Source organism: Manis pentadactyla, chromosome 3 (assembly GCF_030020395.1).
Source record: "Manis pentadactyla isolate mManPen7 chromosome 3, mManPen7.hap1, whole genome shotgun sequence".
NCBI classification, from domain to species: Eukaryota; Metazoa; Chordata; class Mammalia; order Pholidota; family Manidae; genus Manis; species Manis pentadactyla.
In genome coordinates this window covers 109,443,720-109,462,760 of record NC_080021.1, presented here as the reverse complement: position 1 = coordinate 109,462,760, position 19,041 = coordinate 109,443,720, and the positions used below count along the sequence as shown (strand labels likewise).

General features: G+C 42.0%; 1 protein-coding gene across 2 annotated transcripts in view; it reads left to right on the top strand.

The window, feature by feature from the left end:
- The first annotated feature begins 11,051 nt into the window (after nucleotides 1-11,051).
- NEBL (nebulette) overlaps nucleotides 11,052-19,041 on the top strand; it is a 330,843-nt gene continuing 322,853 nt past the window's right edge. Inside the window, exons 1-2 of one of the 2 annotated variants that reach the window (XM_036880945.2) lie at nucleotides 11,052-11,344; nucleotides 12,522-12,616. In XM_036880945.2, coding sequence (XP_036736840.1) covers nucleotides 11,276-11,344; nucleotides 12,522-12,616 — 164 coding nt within the window. In that variant the 5' untranslated portion in view covers nucleotides 11,052-11,275. The remainder of the gene's footprint in view (nucleotides 11,345-12,521; nucleotides 12,617-19,041) is intronic. The other variant, XM_036880946.2, reaches the window with a different exon arrangement.

The window sequence follows — 19,041 nt, the reverse complement described above, 5'->3', positions numbered from 1 at the left end:
TACTTACTCATTTTTCCTTATTTAAAGAACGGCCTTACTTGTAATACTATGAGTATTCTTGTGAGGAGTAAATTAGCCACTGAGTGTTGAGATTAGTACCTAACATTGGGTAGTCATCCTAGAAGTGTTAGCTAATGTTATGCCGGATTTAGGAATGTTTACGGTGGGGCTTCAGGTGGGAATTGGAAATTTGTATTCCCACACAATTTATAAACATCATCTATTTCTTCTCAAAGTTTAACAAATATTATAATAGTAATATATAAAATGTAATAGTTGCAATGTTTATGAAATTAAAAAGAGAATGGAACAGAGTGAAATTTAAAGCAATAATTACTGAGAATTTCTCCCAATTAATGTTAGATACCAAACTGCAGATCCAGGAAGGTTAATGAGCACCAACTAGGATAAATACCAAATGATTACACCTAGATATATCATATTCAAACTGCAGAAAATCAAGAATGAAGAGAAACCTTGGGAAAAAAAAAACTGATGGGAAAAACTCCTTACAGAAGAGTAAAGAGAATTACATTGAACTTCTGTCCAGAAACCATGCCAGGAAGGAGAGAGTGAAGTGAAATATTTAAACTGTTGAAAGGACAACCCACCAATCAAAGATTCTGTATCTAGTTAAATAATCCTTCCAAAGTGAAGAAGAAATAAAGACTTTCCCAGACAATCAGAGATTAAGGGAATTGTTGCCAGTGGACCTGTAAAAAGAAGTTCTTTAGAGAGGAAGGAAATGATATATATGTTAGAAACTCAGACCTTCATAAGAAAAAAACAGAATAGTGTTAGAGATGGAAAAAAAGGTCAAATAAAATATTTAATTTTCTTTCTCTTAATTGATACAACAGATAACAATAATAATAGGCACAATGTATTCAGTAAGGATAGTTTATGGGTAAGTAAAATGAATGACAGTTATGTTGCAATGGATCTGAGGCAAGAATTGGTATACTGTCTTTTAAGTTTGCACTACCTGTGAAGTGGTGTAATATTATTTGAAAGAGGGCTTGGATTAGTTGTAGATGCATGTTGTAAACTCAGCACAACCATTAAAAAAGTTCAGAAAGAAGTGTAGCTGATATACTAAGAGAGGAGAAAAGAATGGAATCGTATAAAATGCTCAAAAGAGAAAGCAGGAAAAAGTGGAAGGCAAAAAAAAAAAAAAAAAGGAACTAAGAGCAAAGGCAATGAATAGGAAGCAGTTACAAATATGGAAGACAGGAGTCCAACCATATCAGAAGCCTTACTTGAATTTATATTACAAACCTCTCCCTAGTGGGAAGATTAAGAGGAAGGGTTACAGTCAGACTGCTTGGTGTCCTGGGACTTTCTCCTATTTCTTAAACTCTCTATATCTTTAATCATCATTTAAACTGGGTAGAATCGTTATACCAAACTATTAATGCTGTTGTAGGGTTTAAATGAGATAATATATAAAAAACTTCTACTACAGTGCCTGGTAGTGAATAAGCACTCAATATATGTTATCTACCAATATTTTCTGACAAAAATAAATGTTTATTAAACTTATCAAATATTTATTAAAAATGTTAATTAAATATCTACTCTGTGGTAGGCAGAGTATAGTAGTGCCCTGATACAATTTGAATTGTGTTTATGTTATTAAATAAAAATACACAATGTGTACATATAGAAAAATTAGAAAATACATCAAGGATATATGTATGTGAAAGATAGGTACAGGGAAGGATGATGTCCCACTGTTCAGCAACACCATTTTCAACACCTTGATGACAGATCTTTTAATATGTATCTATATGTGTATAGATATATATCAATTTTTACAAAGGGAATCATTATGCATGTTCCATTTAATCTGCTTTTACATTTTAACATTTGAAATATCTCTAACATCTTCCTAGGCATAAAGACATATTTTTAAGTTTTAAAAGTTTGCATGGATTTTACCTGAAGTTTTGAAATTTGAAAGTCACCTTTTGCTTTGCTGTTTTATTAAATGATAGGAATGGAGAGATATGCAAATGGAATTAACCAAACAACAGTTCTCTCATCAGAAATCGAAGCCATGGTAGACAAAATCTCTGATGCCGTTAGTGAGCTGCTTTGGGAATTCAGGCAGCAGCAAGAATATAATAGAATTTTCCATTTTCAGCTAAAATGTTGAGAAGTAAAAGAAAGACAAAATGGAAGGTCTAAAAAGGTCAGACATGAGAATTTTCCAAATGGCAAAATCGATTGCTTATACTACTGGAATTTTATGAAGGCCACGTGTGTGCCAGAAAGTGGAAAGAAAATGGAGCAGAGAGAGAAGTTGAAATTCTGTGTTATTAGCTGTGAGCTTTGAAGAGCACCACCCTCCTCCCTTCCCTGGCCAACAGGAGTGCCAGGAGAGGGCGGCGCCTGTATTTCTTTCCCATCAGCATTTGCCTGGCGGGCGGCGGTCTCTGAACCAGTGCCCTCTCCTCACCCTTGGGCTGTTGTTAGAAGCTGGAACAAAGTCTGTGGGGTGAAAAACTTGGGTGTTACCTGGCACATTCTTTAAAATGTGCATGAACCAAAACAAAAGTCCACACCCTAAAATTTGTCCTGAACACTGGTCATCACTTCCTCTTGGTTCCACCTTTCTAATGGACAAAACGAGGGACCATTTGGATGACTAGAACAGCTGCCACTCAATGGCAGTTGTTTAACCAGGGGGAGCCCGGGTCTCTGGAGAAGGTGGGGTGGGGATGATTTTAGCAAGCGGGAGAAGAAAGCACCCTTATGCTTTATAGGAGGGTTTTCTTGTTAAAATAATGATTGCTGTAGGAAATTTGGAAGGCACAGATGGAAAAATATAAGGCTACTGTGATCCCATCTCTGTTGCCAGTGTGCACCAGCCCAACATTTTCTGTGCATATTTACTTACGTAAATTTAACAAAAATGAGATCATAGCGAACATATTTTTATAACCGGTTTTTTTCACTTACCGAAATATCAGAAACATCTTTTCATGTTGTTGTTAAATGCTCTTTAACATTATGTTTTACCTTTCACTTTACTTTTTAAGGGCACTCTGTTACAACATCACATCTCTGTTTTGTTTTATTTGAACTTTAATACCCATTTTTATTGGTAAAGCTGCTGCCAGGGCAGCAGCAAGGTGCTGATTTCTTTTTTATATAATGAAGGCTGTCTTCTCCATTCCTCTCCATTTCATTTATGTTGCTCATGATGAACGCTTACTTGCTCCCTCTAGTAACTACTGCTAATGGGCACAATTTGTGCCTTGCCTGTTTGTAAAATGGTAGAGCAGATGCCATGCTTCCTTCTTTGGTGAGTCATCGCAAAGGAGGGTAAAGCCACCTTCTCATCTGTCAGTGAGATCCCAGCCCCTTTGCTGAGCAACAAGCCTTTGAAACAGGAAAACATCTGACAAGCTTGAACCCATAGCCCACTGAAAAATGATAACTAGCCAAGGAAAAATGAAAAAAATGTTGGTCACTTGAATGACTAGCTCAGTTTTCATTAGGATGAGTCTTCCCTCCTTCCCTCATAGGACACCTGTCCAGCAATTATTTTCTTGTTATGGGCGGCCTTCACATGGAACTCATTACAAGAAACCCAAGCAGATTAATCAACTGAATTAATTTGTTGATGTAAAGCAAAATATACTCCACTTTTGTCAACTATATAAATGGTATTGACTTTGATGCCATTCTGTTGATTTTTCCAGGCACTCCATTTTTATGAACTACATTTCTGGGCCTAACTGTTCTCATTGCTCAAGGAGGCTTCCCAAGTTCCGAGGGCCCCTTCCTTCTGCTCTCCTGCAGGCCCTTTCGGGTGTGCTCAGAGGCCCACTCACCAGCCCCCTTCCACCCATCACAGTGTCCTTTCTGGTGCTGTTGTTCAAACCGCCTTTGGCACGGTGGGGGCTATCCTCGCTGCGTCCCTCCCTCTCTGCACCCACACCTTTCCTTCCTTCCCTTCTTCATTTTATTTCTTCTCTCCCGTCTTTGGCCCTCTTCTTCCCTCCCTCTGATGGTGACTCATTTGGCTGCACCACCATCGTCTCTATTCCAGACCACACAGCCCCAGGTTCTGACTGCTGAGCTGAAGGTGAGCATGTCAGCAGACTGGATGTCAGCAGGAGATGACTGGTCACCTTGGTGTAATCGCTCCTACCTAGAACCCTTCAGAGCAAGCAAACACTAACACTTGCCCAGTTCTTTGACCTTACCTGTTCATGCTACGTGCTTTTCTGCCTTAGGCTGAACAGTATTCTGCTGTCCAGTGGCTGCCCGTGACTATTAAGCACGTGAAATATGCTAGTCCTCCTTGAGGGGTGCTGTAAGTGTAAAACACTCACTGGATTTTGAGGTCTTACTATGAAAAAAAAGGGAATATATGAAAAAAAGGGGATATATAAAAAAAAGGAATATAAACTCTAATAAAAAAACATTGATTGCATGTTGAAATAATATTTTGGTTCAATTAGGCCAAATAAAATATATTATTAGAGTATCTTCCACTTGTTTCTTCCTACTTTTTAAAATGTAGCTACTAGGAAATTTGAAATTGCACGTATGGCTCACATTTGCTGCTCTCACTGTATTTCTGTTGGACAGCGCATGTACAGATCTTTGAATGGTTGCTCAAAACTTGCCATTTTCCAATTGCTAAGAGCTCAGAGCTTTCATTTGAAACCATTATGAGTACTTTGTTCTTTACTTTCGCTTCTTAGATGGGAATAGTATATTTTAAAGACAAGAGCATATCGACTTTTTGCTGACTTATTTTAAATTTAATTTAAAAGGAAAAAAAGAAAACCAACCCTGCAGCCACATCTTATTTGTGGTCAGATTTTGGTCTAGAATGATACCCATCTTTAAAAGATGAGCCTAGCATTTTTCTCATCTTTGTTCTTGAGCTTCCTTTGGTATTCTTGGTGCATCAGCCGTCAGATGCCTCCCCGACTACAGCCTCTGCTGAAGGGCAGGTCACGGTGCCCGTGAAGTTGTCTAGGCTCTCTCCTCATTTCCTCTAGAGATGCTTAGACTCAGGACAATCAAGAATTGGACCAGTGACCCAGAGATGTGAAAAAAAAAAGTGAACTGGGCTGATCAGCCTGTTTTCCTGAACTGGAAAAAGGGAAAAAACAAAGCTGTTACTTGTGGGAGGTGGAGACGGAAAGATGCTGTGAGGAGCACCAGGGGCCAGGCCAGCCAAATGTATAAGAAAGGAATGGTGAGTAAGTAGGACCTGCAAACAGGGAAACCCACCTATGGAGAAGCATGTAAGATTGACAGAGGAGGCGGGGAATTAGCAAGCTGGTGGTGACAGAGCAGATATGTGGAGATCAGCTGAATTAAATGACAGGTGTCTTAGTAACAGAAATAGGTGTCTGCTGTAATGGTGTCTTCTTGCTGTGCCCTCGCATGGTGGAAGGGGTGAGGGAGCCCCTCAGGGAGCTCAGCTCCAGTAGGACCAAAACAAGGGGTTGCTTCTCCTCCTGCCTTTCTTTTCCTTCTTTACAAGTCCTGAAAGGTTTTGGGTTAAACTTACAGTCATGAGTTGACATCTACAAATATATATATATATATTTTATTAAGATATCATTGATATACAATCTTATGAAGGTTTCACATGAACATTGTGGTTACTACATTCACCCATATTATCAAGTCCTCACCACCCCCTCCATTGCAGTCACTGTCCATCAGTGTAGTAAGATGCTATAGAGTCACTGCTTGTCTTCTCTGTGCTATACTGCCTTCCCTGTGACACCCTCTACATTATGTGTGCTAATCATAATGCCCCTTAATCCCCTTCTCCCTACCTTTCCACCCCCCTCCCCCCTCCCAACCTCCTTCCCTTTGGTAATCGCTAATCCCTTCTTGGGGTCTGTGAGTCTGCTGCTGTTTTGCTCCTTCCATTTTGCTTTGTTGTTATACTTCACAGATGATGAAATCATTTGGTACTTGTCTTTCTCTGCCTGGCTTATTTCACTGAATATAATACCCTCTAGCTCCATCCATGTTGTTGTAAATGGTAGGATTTGTTTTCTTATTATGGCTGAATAATATTCCATTGTGTGTATATACCACATCTTCTTTATCCATTCACCTACTGATGGACACTTAGGTTGCTTCTGTATCTTGGTCATTGTAAATAGTGCTGCGATAAACATAGGGGTGCATATGTCTTTTTGAATCAGGGATCTTGTTTTCTTTGGGTAAATTTCTAGGAGTGGAATTCCTGGGTCAAATGGTATTTCTATTTTGAGTTTCTTGAGGAACCTCCATACTGCTTTCCACAATGGTTGAACTAATTTACATTCCCACCAGCAGTGTAGGAGGGTTCCCCTTTCTTCACATCCTCACCAACATTTGTTGTTGTTTGTCATTTGGCTGTTGTCCATCGTAACTGGTGTGAGGTGATATCTCAGTGTGGTTTTAATTTTCATTTCCCTGATGATTACTGATGTGGAGCATCTTTTCATGTGCCTCTTGGCCATCTGAATTTCTCCTTTGGAGAAGTGTCTGTTCGGATCCTCTACCCGTTTTTTAATTACAAATATTTTTGGTAAATCAGGTTTGGTGGGGCTTTCTTGATGAGATTTGTCTTCTATTAAAAAATATTTCATTATTATTTGAAGTTTGTTACTATGCTTTAAAGGGATATAAATACGTTTTCAGCATGTGTGATAGCAATATAATACCTAAAATAGGGAAAAATAGGGTAATCCCTCTACCCTTCACATCAGGGTGCCCTTTCTTTTTGTGGGTGGAGCACCAGCTAGTTCCTCCTCCTGGTAGGAAGTGTAGTGGCCACCTCCTCCAGTGGCTTTTCCATACTTCCCAGCTGAATTAGAAGTTCTTCCTTTGTTCTTCCATAGTGTCTGGGGCACAGTTTTATTTTAGGGCATTTATTACATTATATTGCAATTCACGGCTTACTTACCTGTCCTGCTAGATTTTATTATAAGCAGAGATCATGCCTTATTCCCCATATCCCCTTGTGCCTACTAACATCCTTCCCACCAATAATTTTATATTGAATGGATGAATGCAAGTAATTGTTACTATAACAGCTTCTGAATCTTGAATTTCCCTTAATGTTTTTATTTTATATTTCTCATTGGCTTGCAGGGTTACCATAATGGTAAATGAGATAATTTCTCTAAATATATAAGATCTTTGGAGAAATGCTTCATTAAGCTAAAGCATATATGCAGCTATCAAATGAAAGTGTGAGCTAACAATTCTGCTAAAATCGTTGGCTGGGAAAACTGGCCTCCATGGTGAATTAGAGACAACTGGCAAGAATGTACACAGTTTCACATAATGTCTGACACAAATAGAAGGCACCTAATAAAACTGTGTAACAAGAGAATGCATACTTAATTAATTAATAATAAAAGCTATGCTTTACTGACCACTACACTTGTAACAGCATGCCTTTCAGGAAAGTAAAAACAAAAAGCACGTACTGAATCTTGTATGTAAATCCATTAGCTCCTGTTATTGATGGAGTAGAAAGCATTTGTCTTCAGTTCTCACCACTGGTGTATCAATCAGCTTTTGATGCAGTAATGACCAACCCCCCAAATTTCAGTGGATTCAGTGCTAATTATTTCTTACTCCCATTATATGAGGGTTGTGGGCTTGCTGTGGCTGGCTCTGCTGGGCATGGCTGGGCTTACTGAACTTAGTTGGGCTCTATTAGCTAGACAGGTCTTCACATTCTTGGGCAAAAGTCAGTGAAGCAGCCACTCCCTGGGATATAGTTTTCTCATGGTTGGGCACCAGAGCTCAAGGGATAGGGGAACAGAGGCAAATTATGCAAGTAGTTTAAATCTCCTGCTCCAAAATGACATATGTCCTGTCCACTCAAATTTCACTGGCCAAAGAAGTCACATGGTCAAGCATAAAGTCACTGGGTAAATACACTCTGTCTATAGTAAATGTTGACAGGGTGGAAGGGAACAAAAAATTGTGAACAATAATACAATCCATCTCAATATGTGTTTGAGATAATGTTTGTCAAAGCCACTATTTGGCCTTATGTAATATTAGCTACTCTTCAAAGCTTGTAATTTGGAGTTCAATTTATATAGCTTAAATAATAAAGGTAATTATAAAGTCTTCACTAGGTTCTGTGTAAATAGGACCCAGAGGTAAAAGCAAACAGATCTGGGAATTTTAGCCAAAGAAAAAATGTCATAAGTTTAAACATCTTATAAAATGAAAAAATTTAAATGTCTTCATGAGGGTCATGATGGTCAATATTCTTTATATCTGTGGATGTTCAAGCCAGCAGAAAAGGATCCAATTAAAGGACAGATTTTGGGGTATAGTTACTGTAAGGAATGATTTCTTGACCAGTCAAGCAAAAAAGCCATGAAAGGGGCAAAGGTCTCCCTTGTGGAGAATTAAATCATTCATCTACTTGGGAGAGGAAGGGCTGGACCAGATGACAGGTTTCTGCTGGTTCTCTGTTTATAGTACTTTGAATTTTGAAATAAAGAAGTTCCTTTAAGACGGATGGTATTAAAATTCTTCTTACATTGGTAAAATGGCACCAAGAAACTTAGAAGCTGGCTTAATGCAGAAAATGAAGATAATAAGAGAAAGAAATATAAGAGGAAAATATAACTCTGAGGATTTATTATGTTTGAAAGAATAAAACATCATGATTCCACTTTTAATACATTCATTTGTTTTATTCATATGTTCTTTCAACAAATAGTCCCTACTATGTGTCAGACAATTGTGATAGGTGCTGGTTGGCTAAGAAATTATACAATTCATAGTTAAATGATCTAAATAATCAGCTATAAATGTCACATATCACTTCACTGTTCCTCAGAATTTTTTGCTTACCACTTAGTGAAGGGAATAGGATTTTTAAGCCATGTTTAGGGATTTAAGCTAAATTATGATCTAGAATTATGAAAATCTAAATGCTAACAAAAATCACTGCCTTTCAGGTGATCATATAAATTTTTTTTTCTCAGGCATTTCATCTTTCTCTTAAAAGGAAATACAGTGTAGGTCCTTTCTACCTCCTCAGTTTGATTGAGGTATAATTGGCCAACTTGTATTTAGAGTGTACACGGTGATGATTTGCTGTACGCATACATTGTGCAAGGCTTCCCCCCATTGAATTAATATAGCCATCACCTCACATATGTACCTTTCTCTTGATGAAAACATTTAAAAGTTCTATTCTGGCAAATTTCAATTATAAAATGCAGTGTTGGCAACTATAGTCACCATGTTGTACATTAGATTCTCAGACCTTATTCATCTAATAGCTGGCAGTTTGTACCCTTTTGCCAACCTCTCCCTATTCCCCCAGTCTCCAGGCCCTGACAACCACTTTCTTTTTATACTGTTTCTATGAGTTTGACTTTTTTTTTTTAAGGTTCCACGTATAAGTATGTAGTATTTGTCTTTCTCTGGCTTATTTCACTTAGCATAAAATCCTTCAGACTCATCCACGGTTTCAGGTATTTCTAAATAGCTCTGAGGTGTTTTAAAATGACAGTTGATCCTCTCTGTGACAGCAGATTATCGGTTTATTTGCTTTTGAGTGGACTTGTGAGCAGGGCAATGAGTGGTTCAAAGGCTGTTGCATCGGTGAATCCCTCTCAAGAAATTATCTCTTTTGAAGTCAAACAGCCCAGAACCATTATGAATGATATTTCATTAGTGCAACCTGACTAAGAAGCTCAGAAATCAATAGTTTTCTTTTTTCAGGAACGACTATAGCTATGATTAAAAAAATGACAGAAATACTTGTCACAGTAGTTGCTGTGTGGCATTACTGTGTCTTAATATGTAGGCTAGCAATGGAATGTGTTTGCTTATTTATTATAACCAGCCTATGGAATTCTGGCTGACACGAAGTGCAAACCTCGAGCCAGGCAGATTGAAGCCCTTAAAAAATGCTGACTCATTTAATCCTCACCCTTTGAGGGTAGGAGTTGTTTCGTAGCATTTTGTCATCCCCATTTTCTAGATTGGAGCCTTGAGGTGCAGAGAGGCTATTTGCACAGTCACATGACTAGTAAATGGTAGGGTTGGGCTTTGAACTCAGTCAGTGTAGCTCCATTTAGCTGCTTTTTATATAGTGATATCTTATTAAAACGAAAACCAGATTCCTGTTATGTTTGGTTCCATCCTACCCTTAGCTTTCAGCTTGATTTTCGGGCCCTTCTATCATGAGTTTGTCTTTGCTTCCCTTAATGCAGGTGAAGAACTTTTTTGTAGATCCTGTGGTGTTTAATTACCAAAATACAGTGTAAACACACACACACACACAGCAGAATGAATGGTGACAGTTTATTAATCCAGAAAGGCTTGATTCAGGCCTAAAATGACCAGCAGTTCTGCAAGAACAGAGATATAAAATATACAGGGGTTGGGAGCCCGGCAGAGACCCTCCCCCATCTAGGATCCAGGGACATCCCACCTGGCTCGCAGGGGACGCCTTTCCAGGGAAGGGGTTGGGTGGGAGCGGCCGCCGCACACCCGGCGCCGCGGGAACATGGGTCTCAGGGGTCCGTTTCTCCTCGACCGGGCCTGGGCTCTGCGCAGGGCGGCGTGCGCCGCGGCCCCCGGGACCAGGCTGGAAGAGGGCGCCCTCTGGGGCCGTGGAACTTCAGCCTGGGAGCCGGCGCCCGGGCCGGGGCGGGCGGAAGACCGCAGGGGACTGCAGGGAGGCGCCGTGGGGCCGCCGCGGTCCCGGCGCCCGCCCGGTTCTCAGCCCCGCTCCCCAGCGCCCACCCGGCCGCCCCGGCGCGGCTGCGGCACCGGGCTCGCTCCCGGCCTCACAGGCGCAGCGCGCGGCCGCCTGCCTAGCGCTCCGGGAGTCCGCCCGCCCTTTCCCCCTCTCGGCCCTCCCTCCGGTGCCCGACGTGCTCGTCCCCTGTCACTCCGGTCGGGGCGCGCCGGTGGGTTTGGCCTGCGTGGCGGCGGCGAGGCGGGGGAGCGAGTGAGCGCGAGGGGCGGGCGCGAGTGTGTGTGAGTCACCGGTACCTGGAGGGCGAGCGCCGCAGAGCGAGCGCAGCCGAGCCCGAGCCGGGAGCGCGGCCGCCCCCGGCGCCAGGCCCCGCCGCCTCCCCGCGCCCCGGCTCGCCCCGGCCCGGCGCTGAGCCCCGAGCCCCTGCGCGGCCGCCCGCCGCCCTCCCGCCTGCCCGGAGGCGGTGCGGGGCTCGCCGGGGGATGCCACAGCGGCTCCTTGGAGCCCCCAGCCGCCGCCGCCCAGCCGCCGCCCTCGGGAGCCGCGACCATGAACCCCCAGTGCGCCCGCTGCGGAAAAGTCGTGTATCCCACGGAGAAAGTCAACTGCTTGGATAAGGTGAGCGAGGCGGCGCCGGGCTGCACCTGCTTCGGGAAGTTTGGCATCGGGGCTGGAAAGAGATGAGCGGGTCTGTGCGCTCGCGTCCGTCTTAGCGCAGGGTGAGGGGACGCGAAGGAAGACACCCGCAGGAGTGTCGGGGAGCAGGATTGGCGAGGGTGACGCTGGAAGCAGGAGAGGCTTTTGCCGGGGTACAGGCGGCAGGGGCTGAGCCGGCCTGGGCAAAGCCGCTGCGGGGAGAGCCCGGCTGGTCCCAGGAGTGCGCGGGAACCGTGTCCCCCTGCCCCCGCACGTCGCCCGGGACCCGAGCATCCCCACGGCGCCCCCGCGCCAGAGCCGCCGGTGACGGGGTGAGGCGGAGAGCAAATAGTAATTAATGTGTCACAGGGCGGCCGCTGCCGCAGTACTAAGAATAATCCCGCCCGGGAGCCCGCGCTCAGTGCGGTGAGCGAGGTCCGCGGGGGCTAAGCCACCGGTGGAGGTTCCGAAGGAAACCGCGGCCCGCTCCCTGCCCTTCCTGCGGGGATGGGTTGAACAGCCTGGGTGAGAGACCCTGGCACTGTCCTGAGTGAGTGACAATTGAAACCAGCCGGAGGCGGTCCCTGTGCCATTTGCGTGTGGTGATCCAGATGCCTCCTAAGAGCATACCGTCATCTCAGACAGAGTCCATCTTCCCTGCAGTTTAGCAGAAGCTGGCCAGACACAGGGGACCAAGGACACTTCCGTGGTTCGCCACCTGCCCCCGCGGGCGGCCTGACATCCAGTGGGCGCAGTTATGGGACCTTACAAACACGGCGGTTGGGCACTTTGAACTGGTTCCTTTTCCCTTTGAAGCCCCTTCACAAGCACCATTTCTCCATTAACCAAGCTCAGAATTCCAGTCTGGCTGCCCACAGTGGTGCAGTATGGACAGAGCCTTGGCAGATCTTCAGTGAGTCTGTACACTGTGTCGGGGATTCATTTAAAACTAAGTTTAATAGCTGCCTGCTTTATTTACATAAATGAAAGTAACATATTTTCATAAATGAAAATCAACATCCACTGTTACCTACAATCATTTTGTTGTAGTATTTTCAAATACTGGGTGGGACTGTGATGCACTAAAAATGTCTCCTTTTGTACCCGTTCTGCAAAGAACTGGCATTGTACTAACATTTTCAATGTTTATATATTTCAGTACTGGCATAAAGGATGTTTCCATTGTGAAGTCTGCAAGATGGCTCTCAACATGAACAACTACAAAGGCTATGAAAAGAAGCCCTATTGTAATGCGTAAGTATTGTCAACATGGCATGCTAGGTGTGGCATGGCATCAGAGTGTAAAAGTGAGGGGATCACCCTGTCTGGAAGAATTGACTCACTGTGTCACCCAGGTGTGACAGTGGCCAATTACCTGTTTATGCCACATACTCTGGGGCCATGGACTTTGTGGAAGGTCATTGCGTTTATGCTTTTCTAACGAGTGGGGTAATTTGTGTGTGTCTTCAACCAGAAGGTTAGTTGTTGAGGTTCACAGTGTTGCAGAGTTAGGGGCGTGTGTCCGAAACTGCAGAATTTCCACGAGGAGGAAGTGCAGTCTCTGAAGTGCAGGTCAGATAGATTTCCATTCTAAATACTTGATGTTGCTGTACCCCAAGGCAGCTGAACCTAGTAGCTAGGGAAAGGAGTCTCCCTGGCTTGCTTTGAAGTCAAACCATGCCAAAGATCCTGGAGCTTAAATAGAGATCCAAAGAATTCAGACAGCGGTACTTCTGGCTGGTTAGTAAGTAGGTCCGTTCATGGGAATTAAAAAAGGTAAGCTTTCTTTGGCGGGCTCTTCTGTAGGCATGCTTTTAGCCCGTAATAACAGCAATTAGGTAGCATTTATACAGTGCTCACAATGTACCAGACCCTGTTCTAAGCACTTGACGCATACTGACTCATTTAATTTTTGCAGACTCTGTGACTTGGCAGGGGTACTACTATTATCCCCATTTGACAGATGAAGAAATTGAGGCATTGAGAGGGTAAGCCTCAGGAAGGGACTTGTATCACTCCTCAAGTCTGCAAATGGACTAAACATTGACCAGTACTTCCAAATGGTTCCCTCTCTGCCCTGGGAACATGCATTTCTCCACTCCTTGAGCATCCTCCCACCCTAGATTGTTCTTAACTGTGGGCTTTTGGCCCCAGTTTTTGAGTTCCCCTGTGAGGGCCTGTCCAGCCTGGAGGTGGCCAAGGATCCCAAGTCTTTTGGCTGGAATATTGCCAGAAATTCACGCTCCCTGGAGTTTTTGAAGCAGGTCTCCTGGAGGAGGAGGGCCCTTGGTTAATTTGTGCTTCACTCATGGGGGTGGGTTTTCATAGCACATTTTTAGTAAACAAATGTAATGTGCTCATACCATTCTGGTGAAAAACTTTTTTTTAAAAAAAACCTCTTTGTATTTCCTTTGATCCTAGCTTAGTGCTTACAGGTAGACCAGAAACGTTTCGAGGAATCAGAAAATGAGGGCATAGAATTGAATTCAGGACTTTTTTGATAAGCAAAGTCTACAGATACTGTCTAAACTCATTGGTGTTTTCAATCCTTTTATACCATACCTTTTATTGGGATAACATGAAGCAAAAATGAGATTTCAGTGTCATGGTCTCCTGCTTCTCTTAAAGAGAGGTATAAGTGACTGGTTAAAGATCAAAAGCAGACAGCAGTAACTAGAAAGGCAAGCTCCCCCCTCACCCCCACCCAACCACAAGCCATAAATAGGATAATTGTTCTTTAATTAAAGGAAAGTGAACCATGCTTCCTGTAACTATTCCATCCTGATTCGATCAGGCTTTATGGGGGCACATCAGGATTCTTTAAAGCTCATAGCCTGAAGTTTAACCTGGTGATAACAATACCTCTGGGTGACCATGGTAGGCCTAGCGGAATTGGGGAGGGAAGAGGAAAGACTGGAGAGAAAGAAAAGGAGGAGAGATGCCCGCTGAATCACTGAGCACTACAACAAAGAAATCTTCCACTTGAAGTATAAAAAGAGACCTGAGTAATGTTTTAACATTTTTAAGCTTATGATCAAAACACAATAAAGATTAATTTTAAAAAAAGAGAACAATTAATATACCATATAATGTAATACAATAGTTACATGAATATACATAATCATGTGTGTGTGTATATATGCACACACACTTATATATATATGTATATACACATATAGATAAAGAATTGAATTAAGGAGAAAAGGAAATAATTAAAATAAAAAGAGTAAAAAGGCATAACCAAAGTAGAGTCTTTGATTGCATAAGGCCATTGAAAATTCAGCACTTACTGCTTAATTTCGGTTTAGTTCAATTAAAGAATATCAGATTTTGCAGCAAGTCATGGATGGTTGGTTTGCATTCTGACTTTGTAGTGAGTCAGTGCTCAGAATTATTGAGATTTGGACCCTCAAACCTCTATTTGTAGATAGGAAACATCATGCAGGGTTATTTCATAGGTCTGAGTCTTATTTTTAATTCTTTGCATATGTCTAAATTGAATGCAGATAGATTTTCGCCTTAAAATTTCTTATATAATTCTAGTACTTTGTTATTAGGTTTAAGTCAAATTTTTGGGGTAGCATCTCAGATGGTTTGTTTAATATTGAACCTAGTAGTCCACTTTATTGAGCAGAGACAGGGGAAGACAGGAGTCCATCTTTAGTGGGTGAATGAGTAGAGTAGATGGTTTAAATTTGTTTAATTTAGCTTCAAGTTCATGTCACAGCTTAATCTGCTTTCTCCAGAAAATGGAGCCTGGAAAAGTTTCAGGTTCTGTCTACTGTGGAGGTTCCAGGGTGGAAAGCCTCTGTTCTCCACCCTTAGTTTTCCAAGGGCACAGGTTGCTGGTCAGCATGGATTACCCTCTGGGAATCCTGACGCCTCTGCTCTAATTCAGATGGTGTGTGTCAATCAGCTGTTCCCTGTGGTCTTGGCCAGAAGGGCTGCCATAATTTCTCTGGGTCAATGGTAGAAAATTGATTCTCTGAAGCACACTGTGACTGGAAAATGAAACATTCTATGTTCATGTGAAGCTGAGTTTTATCAGTACCTCATTTGGCTCAGGGGTCAACATACACCCACGCTTAAATGAAAATGACTCTTTTTCCCCACTATAACTGTTTATTGTGAAAATTTTCATACACACAAAATGGTTGTAAGAATAGCACAGTGAACATCTGCATATTCTCCTCTGAGATTCAACTCTTACTAACATTTTGCTGTATTTCCATCATATTTTTATTTAGTTATAGATACAAATTTATTTATTGTTGGGCCATTTGTCAGTCTCATTCATCAAGTTGGTTTCAACATCAAGATATTTAATCTCTAAAAAAAGCATAATGCATGTACTAAGAATAAGGATATTTTCTTAAAGAATCCATTACAGAGCCATAATCATACTCAAGAAAATAAAAAATTTTATAACATTTGAATACTGTTTATGATCACATTTCCCCCATTGTCCTAAGAATGCCTTTTTATAGCTGTGTTTTTTAAAACCAGGATCCAATCAAGGTTCATACTTTATATTTAGTTGTAAAAATGGCAACTTCTGCTGTCATTTCTGTTGATTTATATAACCTCTCAAATTTTCAGGAAGAGGACTTAAGTAGCATTTCTTGTGAAAAATAATAGACATAATTACATTAAAAATCTTTAAGTATTGAGAATATGCTTAAAAATTTGTAAGCATAACCAGAAACATTTAGGATTATTTTAAGAAAACATAAAGCTTTTTTGTTTTAATCAATCCTGGAGGGCACTTTTTTAATTGAATGAAGTAATGAGTATTTTTTGTTTGGTGTAAATATGTTGCTTATTTATATTCTGATGTATTTATAGAGAAGAAACAAGTTTTCCACTTGATTTCACCCAAGGAAGAACATAAAAATATAATTTACAGAATATTTACATTTTGATCTTTTGATAGAATGATCAAAGTATATTACACACTAGATGTAAGATGGGGCATCATACACATTTCACTCCAGATGCAGCATTGCACCCTGTTAAAATATTTAAAAACAAACTGATCTACTTGAGTACGTGCTATGTTTTCATAAGCCTTTATGTTTCATAAGCAGGCAAAGGACTCTTTGGCACATTCAGGATCATAGAGCTTGTAAAGAAAAGAGGACAAGACAATATTTTTATTGCCTAAGAGATATTGAGGAGATAACACTAGGTGATTAGGCAAAAAATACAGCTCATATTTGTATGTGAATTTATATACCAAGTTATACTACAAACATTTTGCTACCCAACAAGCAACATAATACAAACTCAAGGCCATTTGTCATATAAATTATTTAACTTATCACATGTTAAAGTCAAAATTACATTTACTATGTGTTTGTTAAAAATACATCAGTTCTTTAGATTTTTTGAGACATACTATCAGTCACAAACAGCAATGTCAGTGATTGGCCAGTTAATGTCTTGCACCAAAGATCAAGTTATTTCGGGTCAGAGGAGGGGCCAGTTAATGATGCAGTAGTTTAGTAGGACCTTGCCAATAATTCCCCCAAATCAACACTTTTGCAGAAATGCTTTGGGGGCTGAAAAATGTGTCCTGACCTGCCCATACTTACTATACCTTGATTTGTGTCAAATGTATCTTTAATTATGGGGCTGAAAGAACACAAATATATTGGTGCTGTATGGGTTTAGCTATCCTTCCAAATAAGAGTCCCTTTCACCAAATAGTTTCACTGGACAACATTTTGGAACACTTCAAAAATAAAACAGTAGGAGTGGTCCCTCCTGTCTACTTGCACTCCACCTGTCTTAGCGTCCAGTTGTGCACATTTACTGACTGACTGCAGCCTGGGAGGTGCACAGATAGGTGCTGCTCATTGTGAGCCACCCAGAACGGCCAGCGCTGTGCAGCCAACCTGCGCCTAGCGTGAGTAGGCCATCGCTGCCCAGCTCTCATTTAGGAAGGGGTGCTCAGAGGACATGCAAGGAAATTAAATTTAAACCTGAGAGTTTTTCCAGAGTGTATTTCTCTGATCTTTGCTTAAACATCCCAAACCTGGTTCTATAACACTCTGAGGACTTGAGTTATCTCAAGAGGACTTAGGAAATTCTTGCTATGAAGTTAGCCTTAATTACTTAAGAACTTTTCTTGAAAGGCACTGTGATGCAATTGGGGTTTTGAAGCAAGATGGAACTGGATTTGAATCCTGGCTCCATCGTGTCCTACTGAGCAGGTCTCTTGGTCACTAAGCCTCAGTTTCATCTATAAAACGGAGTGGCAGCACTTGGGTTCTGGCCGCGTGAAGAGGAAGGCGCAGGCTCCGTGAGGTTTCTGGCACACAGCAGACCTCAGCGATCAGAAGTGCTCTTATTTCCTCAGGGGTGAAGGAGGATAAAAGAGGGTAGAAGGGAGAAGAGAAAGTGTATCAGAGAAATGATAGATAGTCCCAGGTATTAAAAGGTTCCTACGGATGTCTTTCACATTGTGGGTTTTGCTACTACTCATAGGGGGTTGTGTCCAGAACTTAAAAAGAGAGAGAGAAGAGAGAAAATATGAGAGTGCATCTGAGTGAAAACAGTATTGTTTTGGCAAACATGTTTTTTTTTCCAGTTGTATGTGTAAAGTGTGTGCTGGACCATGATGTAAGAAATACTTTTACTGGAAGTGATGATCCAAAAAGAAAAGCCAGTTTAGTTCCAGATTCCTAATGCCCCTCACATCAGAGAGGATGGACTGTTGCCAATAAATACAGTGCTGTGCAAAGCCAGCCAGCTATTGCTTACATACTCTGCCAACAGACCCTTCAGGACTCAGCTCACCGCCAGAGCCGTCGCCAGCCTAGGAAGGGACATGTGCTGCCCTGCCTGTATCCCTTCTAGCTAGGGGTGGTGCTGAGGGCATCTGTCCTTCTCACCCACCCTGCTGCCCGAACTTGGCACTTAGCGCCAGATAAAGGTGAGTGGCGGGTCAGTGAGAGTGAAGGTCAGACTGCAGGAGAGTGTAGTCTCTGCCTTGTCCCCCAGGCCAGGAAACCGCCCAGCCTCATTTCTTCTGGGGGTCAGATGCAGAGGTCGGGTGGTCTGGAGGAGCTGCTTGAGAGTATGCTTTGAGGAGCCTGAGTGGTGGCCTGGTGGCCAGGTTTCACATGGTCTGAATGCCAAGGGCAACAGTCTCCCCACTGCTGGGACAGGCTCACCTTTGCCCATCCATAAGGAGCATGGTGGTTTCGCTCATAACTTACAGATTTGGTTTCAAAACATCTTTCCAAAAGATTCCTTGCTGGAGCTCATTTTTTTCTTCTGGGTTTAATTATAATCTGTAAAATGGGATAATAATTTCTAGCAAACAGGAACGATTCAGAAATTGAATGGGGGAAGTATTTGTAAGCCAGATGCCACTCATTAGGTACCCAAATATGAGTCCCCTCCATTATTTATAGTAAATTGAAAGTTGTCTCATATTCTCCCTGAAAGAGAGGAGAAAATGCCATATTGTTAAAAGTAACAATTCATATGGGAGGATGCTGTGATAGGTAGGAGTTCTGGTCAGCATTGATTATACTATGCCTTGCCTGACTTCTTAGTTCCATACTACATAGAAAAAAATCAGACCTCTTGCTCCTTGACATAGACTTCATATGGGAGGATGACAGGGTTTTTTGTTTTGTTTTGTTAAAACCAGATGATTGAAAGTGAGG